Source organism: Coffea eugenioides, unplaced genomic scaffold, assembly GCF_003713205.1.
Source record: "Coffea eugenioides isolate CCC68of unplaced genomic scaffold, Ceug_1.0 ScVebR1_248;HRSCAF=890, whole genome shotgun sequence".
Taxonomy (NCBI): Eukaryota; Viridiplantae; Streptophyta; class Magnoliopsida; order Gentianales; family Rubiaceae; genus Coffea; species Coffea eugenioides.
Window position 1 is genome coordinate 1 of NW_020862981.1, and position 12157 is coordinate 12157.

The window sequence follows — 12157 nt, forward strand, 5'->3', positions numbered from 1 at the left end:
TTGAAAATGGTAGCATTTGAGTCTATTGTTTTGATTAAGGACAACGATGGAGAAAGGGAGATGAGATGACAGGATAATACAAATTGACACATGTTCGTTTATAATACTCTTTCATTAAAATCATTCAGATCATTGACCAATACAAATTGATACTCTTGGAAATAAACTCAAACACCTAACACCTTGAACAACATGAGCAAGTTTTTGACACTTCAAATCTCTTTATAGTTTGCTAATAGCTTTTGCAGAACCTAAATTTAGGGTTCTAATAATAATTAGTACGTTTAGGATTTTAGAATTGAAGGGATAAAATAATCACTCAAAATATTTAGTGGAAGAAAAGAAAATAAATAGTACACACTATTATTAAAATCTCAAACAATGCGAGAAAATCGCACCACAATAAAACCTTATCAACACTTTTGGATTCTCTTAAGAAAATGCCTCAACTAATGTCCTATTTATAACTTATTGAGACTTGTAAAATAAGAAATCACTTGCATAAGAAATTACCAAATAAAACACAAACTCCTAAATAACATAACTACTAAAAACCTTACTCCAATAAATGCAGTAAATAAATAAATGGGTTCTTCTAGGCTTGGTTTATTTTATCAACTTTGTATTTCGTAAATAATTTCTCAGCAATTTTTTCTTGATCAAAGTTTTCAATCATCTTCAAAGTCACCATATTTACCATCAATATAAGTGCCAAAACATAGAAAATCATAGATTGCTTTCTTGCCAAAATTATCACCTCCAAATAATTCAAAAATTCCACTACCATAATTAGTAAAATAAACTTCACATTATCAATTGACTCCAGATATTTTTTTCACATTTAAAATTTAACTAAAATATGTATGCATATTTGTGCTTATAGGAGCCGATATAGAAAACTTTTCATCATCAACCAAATTTTTAAAAACTTCAGCTGTTATTTAACAATTCATATGCCTAAATAAATTTTTTTTTTCTCTTCTGTCTAGTTTTCTTGGTTTTTCTAGATGATTAACCAATCAAATACTTCAATCTAACAACCAATTCTTCTCTAATTTCTGTCATGACATCTATAGCAATTTGATAATTCCTATATCAATCTTATGGTCGAATTCTTTACTAACTACATATTTCAGGACCAACCTCATGCCTAACTCAATCAACTAAATATTTTTTTGGCAAACCATGTGCCTTAATTTTCTAACAATGGAAACGCTTAGAACTAAACTCGTAGTTTGGCTCTGATACTAATTGTATAATCAAAATTTCAGGTTTTAGTAATAATTAATGCATACTGAAGAGATAAAATAATCACTCAAAATATTTATGAAAAAAGGAAGAAAATAAATAATACGCACTATTATTGAAATCTCAAATAATGGAACAAAATCACACCAATCTTACTGTTTTTGGACTTTCTTAAGAAAATTTCCCATCTATAACTTAGTGAGACTTGTAAAATAAAAAATCACTTGCATAAGAAATTATTAAATACAACACAAACTCCTAAATAACACAACTGCTAAAAACCTGCATCAATAAAACTAGTAAATAAATAAATAGGTTCTTCTCACTTGATTTATTTTGTTAACAGCTCTGCTCTTATCCTAATTGGAAATGACATTCTCACGTTCCACAACCACCTTCTCGTGTTCCAGTAGCTGCAACAGGAGATAGTGGCACTGGACAATCACGTGCATGCACAATTTTCCCTTTCTAAAATTACATGGCAATGGATACCTCTGACTTCTCATCATCCTCCAGAGAAAATGTCTTCAAATGAAATTTCTTAAATTTTTCTTCAGTAACTTGATCCAAATGATCCATCATTTCTCTTTCAAGATAGTTTTGGGAATCACCAACCTGACCTTCCCTGAAAAAGATCTTGTTTTCTATGACCGGAAACCCGAACCCTGAGTGTGATCCTGTTTTATTCACATCCAGATTGCTCAGATTCTTAAAACTACAGAAATCTACCACTTTACTTACCAGGCTTTCACCTTCTTTGTCCGTTGTGAAAGGCATCCCCAAGAATTCTGCTAATCTCTTTGTTTGGAAACAAGGCTCTTTCTTCAAGTCTTCATATCTAATAAAGAATACTCTTTCAGGCCATTCTATACTTGCTTTCCAATACCCCAACACATGATTCCAGTATGGTCCATATGGTGAAACACCCTTAGAGAACTTTTCAAATGTCTCTGCTAATGAAATTCGTGGCACTGCTTCAGGTTTCAGCTTGTTTACAAAGTGCCAACATGACACTAACACATCCTTCGGGTCTCGATAAACATAGACAATATGGCAGCCTGAAGATTTTGTCGATTCTGGTAAAGAGGTGTAAGGAATGTGAGTGTGCATGAGAGAATTGGGTGGCTTTGGGTTTACAGGATTCGCGGCGGCATATGATTCCAGCATGGGAACCAGTTCATGAGGGTTTGCCGTTAGCAAAGGATTTTGATCGGGATGACTGATACATGTACGATTTGTTATGGTGAAAAGAAGTGCCTTTAGCCAGGTTGTTCCCGATTTTGGATATGTGGCCAAGAGGATGTCACTTGGTTTTGCCCAAAAATGTTTCTGGAGAATTAGGAGTCCCTTGAGAACTCCCGTGGAATACCAAAAACCTTGGTACAAGTGAATGTGCTCACTTAACCACCCTCTTTCCCTAGGGAGCACAGAGAGAATTTGATCACTGCCATCTTCTTTTTCTTTGTTAAACAATGTTTGTTCATCACCGCCTTCAATGTAGGAAGAAGAGTTTTGGGTCAAGGAAGGGATTGCCATGAGGAATTGGGACTTGAAATCTGGAGGCTGGTAGACACTATATTTATGATACGAGATTATTGTAAATAAGATAGTTGGATTAGTACACGTGCAAGCTGGCATGCTCAAAATTCAATCATTCTTGCGAATTTGACTTGGAGGACCGCAATAAAAGAGAGGGCAACAGAGAAATGGACCTTACAAGAGAAGAAAATACTAGCATCCCTCTCCTGCATAAGAACGTGTGATGGAATCTCAGTAAAGATAACAACAAAATTTGATGGAAGCAAATAGATCGCTAGAACAGCAAATCTACATTATCAATATGCACTAGCCAGCAAGGCAATCAAGTGGCCAGCAGGAACATTTCTGCTTGAGAGCTGAAATGGCAGGAAACAATATAGACATGGCTAATGTAAGTCATCCATGGGCAATTATTTCAATGGCATCGTAAACAGCGCAATTCACTGTAGAACTTGACAACTGGATCCCAAGCTAAAAGTCATAGGTAGGGATTGTTTAGGAGAAAAGAACAAGCGGGAATATTTAGCTCAAATTTTTCATAGACAGATATCTAGGGCACATGTTAAATATGACGGCCAATATTCATAAATTTTGTCCATCCAAAATCAAAATGTGGTATTGCAGTAAAGCAGGACCATCACATCTCCCCAACACTGCTCAAAAACAATCATTAGTGTTTTCCTTTCAACCTTGACCTCAAACAGTGCTACGGAGTCCAAAAACTTTCACATGTTGCCTAATTATTGTATGTCAAAAGAAAGATTGCACTAAAGTTCAGAAAGTTTTGCTGGAATATGTAAGGCTAAAAAGTAAAGAAAATGGACGCAGGACCACGGTTCATATTATTTTGAGGCAAGAAATAAAGGTGGTGAAAAGACAAGGACAAAGTTTGAGTTTCTGACATTAATTATTACCTATACCAGCTAAGAACAAGATGGCTTGATGGCACATAAGGGATTAGAGTTCAGTGTATACAACATACTTCCATTGCGCTTATTGATGCTTTCCGATAGGGTTTTTTGTGTTTTGGGAGCATTTAAGTTGAGGTTGTGCCTGAAATCCCTCGTGGCTCTCCTCTCCAACTTTATAAATGCACTCTGCCCTCTTCTTAAACCAGTACCATATAGAGTGTTTTCATGGCCAGTTTTGGTGCTTCCTTACAGCTATTGATATTGACTTATTGCCTTCTAATCCCCTTACCCACCCCCACACCCCCTCTCTTGTGTGTACTTATGAAATCTATTAGTCTTGCTAAAAAGAAATATACCATAGTGACGACTGGCCTTCTAGCATGTTTTGTTAACATTCTAGAAAAATATTTAGTGCTCCTAGTTGATAGGTAAGAAGAAAGGTGATGTCAACATGACGTGCGCAAAAAAGTTGAGACAAATTAGACTAATGAAAAAGAGATGGTCAAATCACGAAGTTGAGAACAGTGAAATGCCTAAAACAAGTGTTGCGTATGAAAGGGCGTTTGGCCAAAGGGATAATATAATCAGTAGGAGACAATTTTAATAGTTTTGGAACTTTGAAGAAACAGAGAATATAAATTGCACATGCTTGCTTCTGTCACATGACAAATGTCTTCTGGCTTTAGAGATAAACTGCTGGCTCGTCCAGCTGCTAAATGTTACTGCATTCTCAGTGGTTGTTTTCAATATTCAGGAAATTTTAAGACGACTGGAAGACTGTCCTCTTCTCCTGACAGTGAATTTAATAGGTGCTTTATTTGGACTTTTCTTTTCTTAATTTTTTGGAAAATTATTATGCTAATTCACTGATCCTTCTCATACTTTGTCTTTTGTGTTGAATTTAGGGTTCTTAATTTTGGCAAGATGCTAATTCACTGATTCTTCTCATAATTTGTTTTTTTTTTTTTGTGTTGAATTCAGGATTCATGATTAAACTATGTTTAAAAGAGAAAATTTCAGAAGATTTGTTGAAAAAGAACGTGGCACATTTGTTAAGGAAATTTCAAGGGTTATGAGAGGTTTATCTCTTGAAGAATCATGGAGGCCACGATTGATTCTGTTTATGTGAAGTATAATGTTTAGGAGTTTTAAACATGTTCTTATGTTTTTGATAAAACTTCTTCAACAACTATCTTATCTACTTTCTCTCTCTTCTCGAGAACAAAAACTCTAGCTCTATTTTTATTTTTCTTGACTGGTTTCTAGTTGAAGGATAATTAATGCTTTGGTTCAGAAAAAATTGTGAGAAAGAATTTATTCTTACTATTTTGTATATTCATGAATATTTTTATATTTCCTAAATTAACTGCTCATGGTTATGTTGTTTAATATCAATGGTTCGATATTTAATTAACTAGATGATCTAATGCCAATTAAAATGTCAATTCTTTAATTGTTTGATAATTTTAATATTTGTGACAATTGGCATAGTTGGTTTTGTATCGGGAAAATGTACAATCCAATCTAAATGAACAAAATCATGAGTTTGTTGGTTAGAATCGATGACTTTTCTAACCTTAATGTTGTCGGTAGATTAAATTCTAAGAGCTTGTTTACAATTGTCTGTTGGCAAGAGAAGTAACTAAAGAGTTTGTTTTAATTATCGAGAAAGTAAAGAAAGGCAAAGAATCAGACCTTATTGACTATCATAACCAATTTATTTGTAAATTGATTTTTGCATCGACAATCAATTGATTAAATCAAAAGGTGAAATTACTCCTTTGGCTAGAAGGATTGTTTTCATTGATTTAGTTTTACATCATTTTTCATTATTAATTTCTTTTATATTATTGTGTGGTGTAGTTTCTCAAAACTTCCCTCTTAATTCCTGATTTTGTGAAGAAAATAAATTCACTAGTCCCTGTAAATACGACCTTACTCACTGCTATTTATAAATTTGTATTTTTGTTGAGTAAGAAATTTTATTTTATTGGATTCGCCACCCACCATCTCGTGTGAAATAATTTTCTTTCATGTACCTTTTAAATTGTTGGCTAATTGTGTTAGGGAATTGCTCAACTCGCAAGGAGTAAAGTGAAAAAATAATGCACATACTTGGAACTAGAATCGACTTTTTTGTCGAATATGAGTGAAAGTAACGACAAGAATATTTGTAGTCAAATATCTTTTGGCAATCCCTAGAAATGATTCACAAAAAAGACTTGGGATGAATAATTCGAATCATTCACATTCAGGTCATGAATGATTGCAATGCATATTATGCAAAGATAAGTTCCTTTTGCTAATCTAAATTGAAGCATGTTATATAATTGATCATACCAATATGGCAAGGCTTGATGAATTAAGCACGTAGATTAATCTGAGGTGTATATAAACAGCCCTAAACATCACTGACTACTGATTATTTGGAAAAAAGAAAAAAAAATTGGGGCTAATGTGGCGGAATCATGTGGCTGCCAGAAACCATCAAGGGGTAGAAATAGCAATACGCCTATCAATTAATAGGGGTTGATGATTTATATAATGTCTATTGCATTGGCCAAGTTGGTGGAATCAAATGAGGGTGACAAACAACGACATCCAGACAAGCTCTAATTAAAGGAAGGACAACTTTATTTTATAGTTGGAATATTGGTGGATAAAGTCACATTGTTTTGATTTGTAATCTACATCAAAAGAATTGAATCTACTTTAAGGTTTTTTTGATAAAATATCATAATTTCATTAAAATCTACACTAATGACAGAAATTACATCATCAAACATATACAGTTATCAAAAAACATATCTGAAGAAAGGATATTCCAAATCTGAAGAACAATAAAAATTATATTGTAAAGCACCAAATTTAAAAAATAAGATAAAAAAATTGTAACTCCACGAACATCTGTGCATGCTTCCACTCGCGCAGATTTGCTGATTAAGTGCTTCAAACCCAGATATTATGGTGAGATCTGCTGAATAGATCCAAAAAATTTCAAATCTGATAATCAAAATCTGAAAAAACTCAAATCTAATAAAAGATAAATGAAAAGATTATCAAAAACTCTCACTAAAAAATTTAGGAGAGAAGAAAACTCGCATAGACAATCCTAAGGAGGGAAGCACTAGAAAATCTTAAGAGAGATTTTATTCACACAAATAAAAAAAAACTATAGAGAGGGCTCCTCCCATGAGAAAAGATTAGAAAAATCTAATGTTTTCTATGGGAGAGTTGAAGGAAGTTTTAGTTAAAGAGTTTTTTTCAAAGAGAAAGAAGAGAGAAGGAGAAGAAAAGGAACAGTATTTCTAAAACCTGAATTTTGTTACGTTAAGATTGGTATAGTGGTTGTTTGTAGATAAAGCCATCCAAAAGAGGGTCTTCTTAATAGTTATTGTTTCCTATTTCTAAATTAGATGTTCAAGTCTAGTGATATTTTAGTAGTTTACTTGGTTAACGTAAGAGTAACTCTTTGGTAGTTTGGTGTTTTAGTAGTTTTTTAATTTCCAAAGTCTTATGTAGTACATATAAGGTGTTTTAGTATTGTAATCGGTTGAGAAAAATGAGAGGACAGGTGTTTGTAAAGGCAATTTTGCCTAGATTTATGCCAGCCTTAATATGAAAGTCAGGTGTACTTGTTGTTTGTGTGATTAATAATAAACTCCACTTCTCCCACATATTTTTATATGTATCAAAATTGTTTCCGTTGTGTGCTTTTTTTTTTTGTCCCAATAAGTGGTTTCAAAGCTCTGCGTTTTGATCATGGAGCTTGTTCACGAAATTAGGGAACAAAGTTAGAAGATTTGTTATTGACAATTAGGATGGAAAATTGGTAGCTAGATGAGTGACAAAAACCCCAAGACCCGCATCATAGCAAGAATTATTAATCAAAAGGCGATCAAAACGTTTCTAAATTCGCGCCCTTCCAAATCGATTATTACACCAAGTGAATGAAGATCCAGAAAAGCCAGCATCAAATAACTCAGTAGAAGACATGAAATCCAAAAAATCAACCGCCTCAGACAATCAAAAAGGCCGTCCCCCTTTTTTTTCCCCAGCATTTATCACCACATTAAAACCCCCACAAACCAACCATGGTCCTTGAAGAGGCTTATCTCGCAACAACCCACTCCACAAATCCTTTCTCTCCTCAACCGTACACAGTGCATGAACAAAAGAGACAGAAAAAGGGACTGCATAGAAATTATGATGAACGAGAAAAGAAAAATGTTGTTCCCCCTCACCCACCAACAAAAGATGAAATGAAGCATTATAAAAAATTCAAAGAGAACCATACGTATTACACAGGACATGTTCAAAACCAAGCTTTAGCCGAAAGCTTTCAGCAAGGATGACATTAACACGAGCTTCACAAATCACTAGGAATTGAATACGTTGTTGAAAAATAATTTTCTTTAAACGTCTAAAATGAGAAGGTTTAGACAAACCTCTTATATTCCAGAAAAGTGACTTAATCATCGGATAAAAGCTAGACAGAATCATGTGATTTGGTTGTAGAAGAGCGTAGCTGCCTATCGGAAGGAGTAATAGCCTGAGGTCCCTTGTGTTTGTTGCCAACCTGGAGTGAATCATCTTGAACACCCCGGCCAGCTCCAGGAATAGATGGCAAAACCACTGCCAAGACTGCAAGCGGAGAAAGATTACCGGCAGATGAAGGTAACTCGTCACGTACATCCTCATCCAACCCCTCCTGCTGCTTATCAAGGTCAGGTTGAAAACCATCGATAGACTGAAATTCGACAGCCACGACATCTGCTTGACCCACAGACGTAGGCTTAGGGGGTTCTACAGGCTGCTCTTCTTGCACCAGCAACACAGTATGTTGATGATTATTTTCTGTCTCATCACAAGCTAGAGGAGCGCTTGGATCCGCAGCCTTAGCAACTTCAAATGGCCGCTGAGCTGGCAACTCAGAAGACTCCTTGTCATTACCAGTATCAGCAGCCTGCAACGTCGTAACCACTGCTACCATTGCAGGTTGCTGTTCTTGAGGCGAAGAAATCACCGAATGTGATATATTTTTTGAAACTAGAACCTAGCGTGTATCTATGTTTTGACCACCATCCAAGCCTAATGTGTCTTTTCTTAAAGGTTGATTAGAAGCCTCCTCCAAAGGCTGAAGATCCTTTCCCACCTGCTGCGACGGATTTCCAGCATGCACATCCATATTACAATCATTACTAGAGTGCCCCAAGTGCCAGCAGTTGGAGCAATATTGGGGCAAATTTTCAGCTTGCAACGGCTGTCAAAAACCATCATTAGAATTCTCAGTCCCAATCCAAACCCGAGAAGGTAATGGGTGGAGTAAATCTACTTCCACACAAACCCGTGCCACACTAGGCCTGGACATATTTACAGTTGCAGCATCTATAAACATTGGTTTCCCCAACGGATTCACAATGGAGAAAAGGGAATATTTATCGAATAGATGAATGGGCAAACACGGGAGAGAGAACCACATCGAAACCGATGAAGATTCTTTACTCACATGAAACGAGATAGTCCACTTGAATACTCTCATAGGAAATTTACCAACGTACCAAATTCCCCTAGTCCAAAGGCGATGAAAATCTGATTCCGAATCACAGCGGATGAGAACATGTCGAGCATCCATGTGTCCAACAGAGCATGCATCCTTTAAATCAAGAGAAAGAATGAACTTTCTGATCTCCTCCAATTTAGGACGACCACGAGAGAATTTTCCAACCAAGGCCAGATGAAAAGGAGAAGCTAACCTATTAATATCCTCAGGTGAAAAAAACACTGTAGCTTCTCCTTTATGAGTGGAGGGGGATTTAATGGAGATTGGAGACGAAGGAGGAGGGGCAAACAATTGAGCAAAAGACTTTTTTTCCCCCATTAAGAACTTAATATTCAATGAGGCATATTAACAAACATAAAGACGGCAAAACTAAAGCTCATACGGATAATGAAATTGGATAGATAAGAATTCCCAAATTTAACCAACAACCAAACGGTGGAAAAGGGACGTGATTTTAGTTAGGTGTTGCTATAGTTGCTTCGAAGACAAGTAAAGGCTCAAACACGAAAGGAGTCTACTTAATATTCAATGAGGCATATTAACAAACATAAAGATGGCAAAACTAAAGCTCATACAGTTAATGAATTTGGAAAGATAATAATTTCCAAATTTTACCAACAACCAGAAGATAAAACAAGGTTTGAGAAAAAGAAGAAAGGGATCAATCAATACTAAGCATAAACGGTGGAAAGGGGACATGATTTTAGTTGGGTGTTGCTACCCATTTGGATGATAAACCTCGCCCTTTCCGTTTTCTTAATGCTTGGACTACTCATTCTGGCTTCTTGGAAGTCATTAGAACATCTTGGCAACAAGAGTGTGTTGGTGCTCCTATTCAAGTGCTTTGTTCCAAACTTAAACGTTTAAAGGCAGATATTAAAGTTTGGAATAAACATTATTTTGGTAATATTTTTAATAATGTGAAAAGGCTGAGGAGAAGGTCGTTATAGCTGAAAAACGGGTGGGGGAGGATATCTCGGTTGGAGCTCAGGAATCCTTACAGAAAGCCCAAGCGAAATTTCGTCAGAGCTTGCTAGTGGAAGAAAGCTTCTGGAAGCAAAAAGCAAGAGTTCGTTGGTTAGATTTAGGAGATAAAAATACTAAATTTTTTCATTCAGTGGTAAAGCAAAAGAGAATACAGTCGATTATTCACCGAGTTCAAGATGAGACAGGGAGCTGGTTATGCTCTGAAGCTGATATAGGGCATGAAGCTGTTAGGTTTTTTTCTTCCTTATTTGCTGCCGAGACTACATCTTGTTGGGATTTATCTGCCATTATCCCACAATTAATTCAGCCAGCTGGTAATGTAAAATTAGAAGAAATTCCTACAATGGAGGAGGTGCGGCAAGTGGTTTCTAATATGGATGGTGATAGTGCGGCAGGTCCTGATGGGTATACTGGAAAGTTTTTCACTTTTGCTTGGGATATAATTGGTCAAGATTTGTATAAGGCTGTTGTTAGTTTTTTTTGTGATGCTGAGTTGCCGAAACAAGTGACATCTACGCTACTGGTCTTAATTCCCAAGGTGAAGAACCCAAAGGATTTTTCTCAGTTTCGTCCAATTAGCCTATGCAATTTTATAAATAAGGTATTTTCGAAGCTTCTGGCTGATAGGTTGTCTCCGTTGCTCCTTCAAATTATATCTCCAAATAAAAGTGGATTTGTTCGTGGGAGGTTAATATCTGATAATTTCTTACTTGCTCAAGAAATTATTCTGGGTATTGGTAAGAAGAATAGGGGAGGGAATGTAGCTCTCAAATTGGATATGATTAAAGCTTATGATAGGGTTTCTTGGATGTTTTTGATCAATGTGTTACGTGCTTTTGGGTTTGGCGAAAGATGTATTGATTTGGTTTGGCGTCTTATATCTAATCCATGGTCTTCTGTTTTGATTAATGGAGTACCATGTGGTTTTTTTTCATCGTCTCGAGGCCTTCGTCAAGGGGACCCTTTGTCTCCTTCTTTGTTTATTATTGGCGCAGAGGTTCTTTCACGGCTTTTGAATCAACTTCTGCTGCATCCGCGATTTAATGGTTTCAAGGCTTCTCGAGGGTGTCCTCAAGTTAGTCATTTGGGGTATGCAGATGATATTCTTATTTTTTCTAGTGCCTCAGCAGTATCCCTGAAGCTTTTAATGGAAACGTTGGAAAGGTATGAAAGTGTTTCGGGGCAGAGGATAAATGCTTCTAAAAGTTGTTTCATGGTTCACCCGCGTCTACCTCGGCGTAGGAAGGCATTAATTCAGAATATAACGGGTTTTTCTCTCAAGGAATTTCTTGCTCGCTATCTTGGTTGTCCTCTAATGATGGGGAGACGTAAGAAGAACTATTTCCAGGATTTAGCCACGACAGTGGCTGCTAGGATTAGTTCTTGAGAAAATCGTTTGTTGACGCTAGGAGGTAAGGTTGTTCTTATTAAAAATGTGTTGTCCTCGATTCCATTGCATTTGCTAGCTACTGTGTCACCTCCAAAATCTGTTTTTGCTTATCTTGAGCGATTATTTGCTTATTTTTTTTGGGGTTCAGTAGACGATGATTTAAAATACCATTGGATTCGTTGGGAGGATCTATGTGTTCCAAAAGAGGAGGGTGGGATTGGCTTTAGGTCGCTCGAGGATGTATTTCATGCCTTCTCCATTAAGTTATGGTAGAGGTTTCGCCAAAATGCGTCTCTTTGGGCTAATTTTCTGATGGCCAAATATTGTTCAAATGCGCACCCAGGTATGGTTGTTGACTCGGCAAGGGCCTCTTATACGTGGCACAGGATGTTACATGTGCGGAAAATTGCTGAACAACATATAACCTTCATTGTTCATTCTGGGAGCTCCAATTTCTAGTTTGATAATTGGTTAGGATCAGGACCTCTGGCTTTGCGATTAGGGAGTGTTTCGGATCAT

The 12157-nt window shown here is 36.2% G+C and overlaps 1 protein-coding gene across 1 annotated transcript; it reads right to left on the reverse strand.

The window, feature by feature from the left end:
- Nucleotides 1–1344: 1344 nt before the first annotated feature.
- Nucleotides 1345–3141, reverse strand: LOC113756797 (flavonol sulfotransferase-like). Its single transcript, XM_027300336.1, has one exon. It carries the CDS (start codon nucleotides 2884–2886, stop codon nucleotides 1723–1725), a length of 1164 nt encoding a protein of 387 aa, XP_027156137.1. The 5' UTR covers nucleotides 2887–3141; the 3' UTR covers nucleotides 1345–1722.
- Between the last annotated feature and the right edge of the window lie 9016 nt (nucleotides 3142–12157).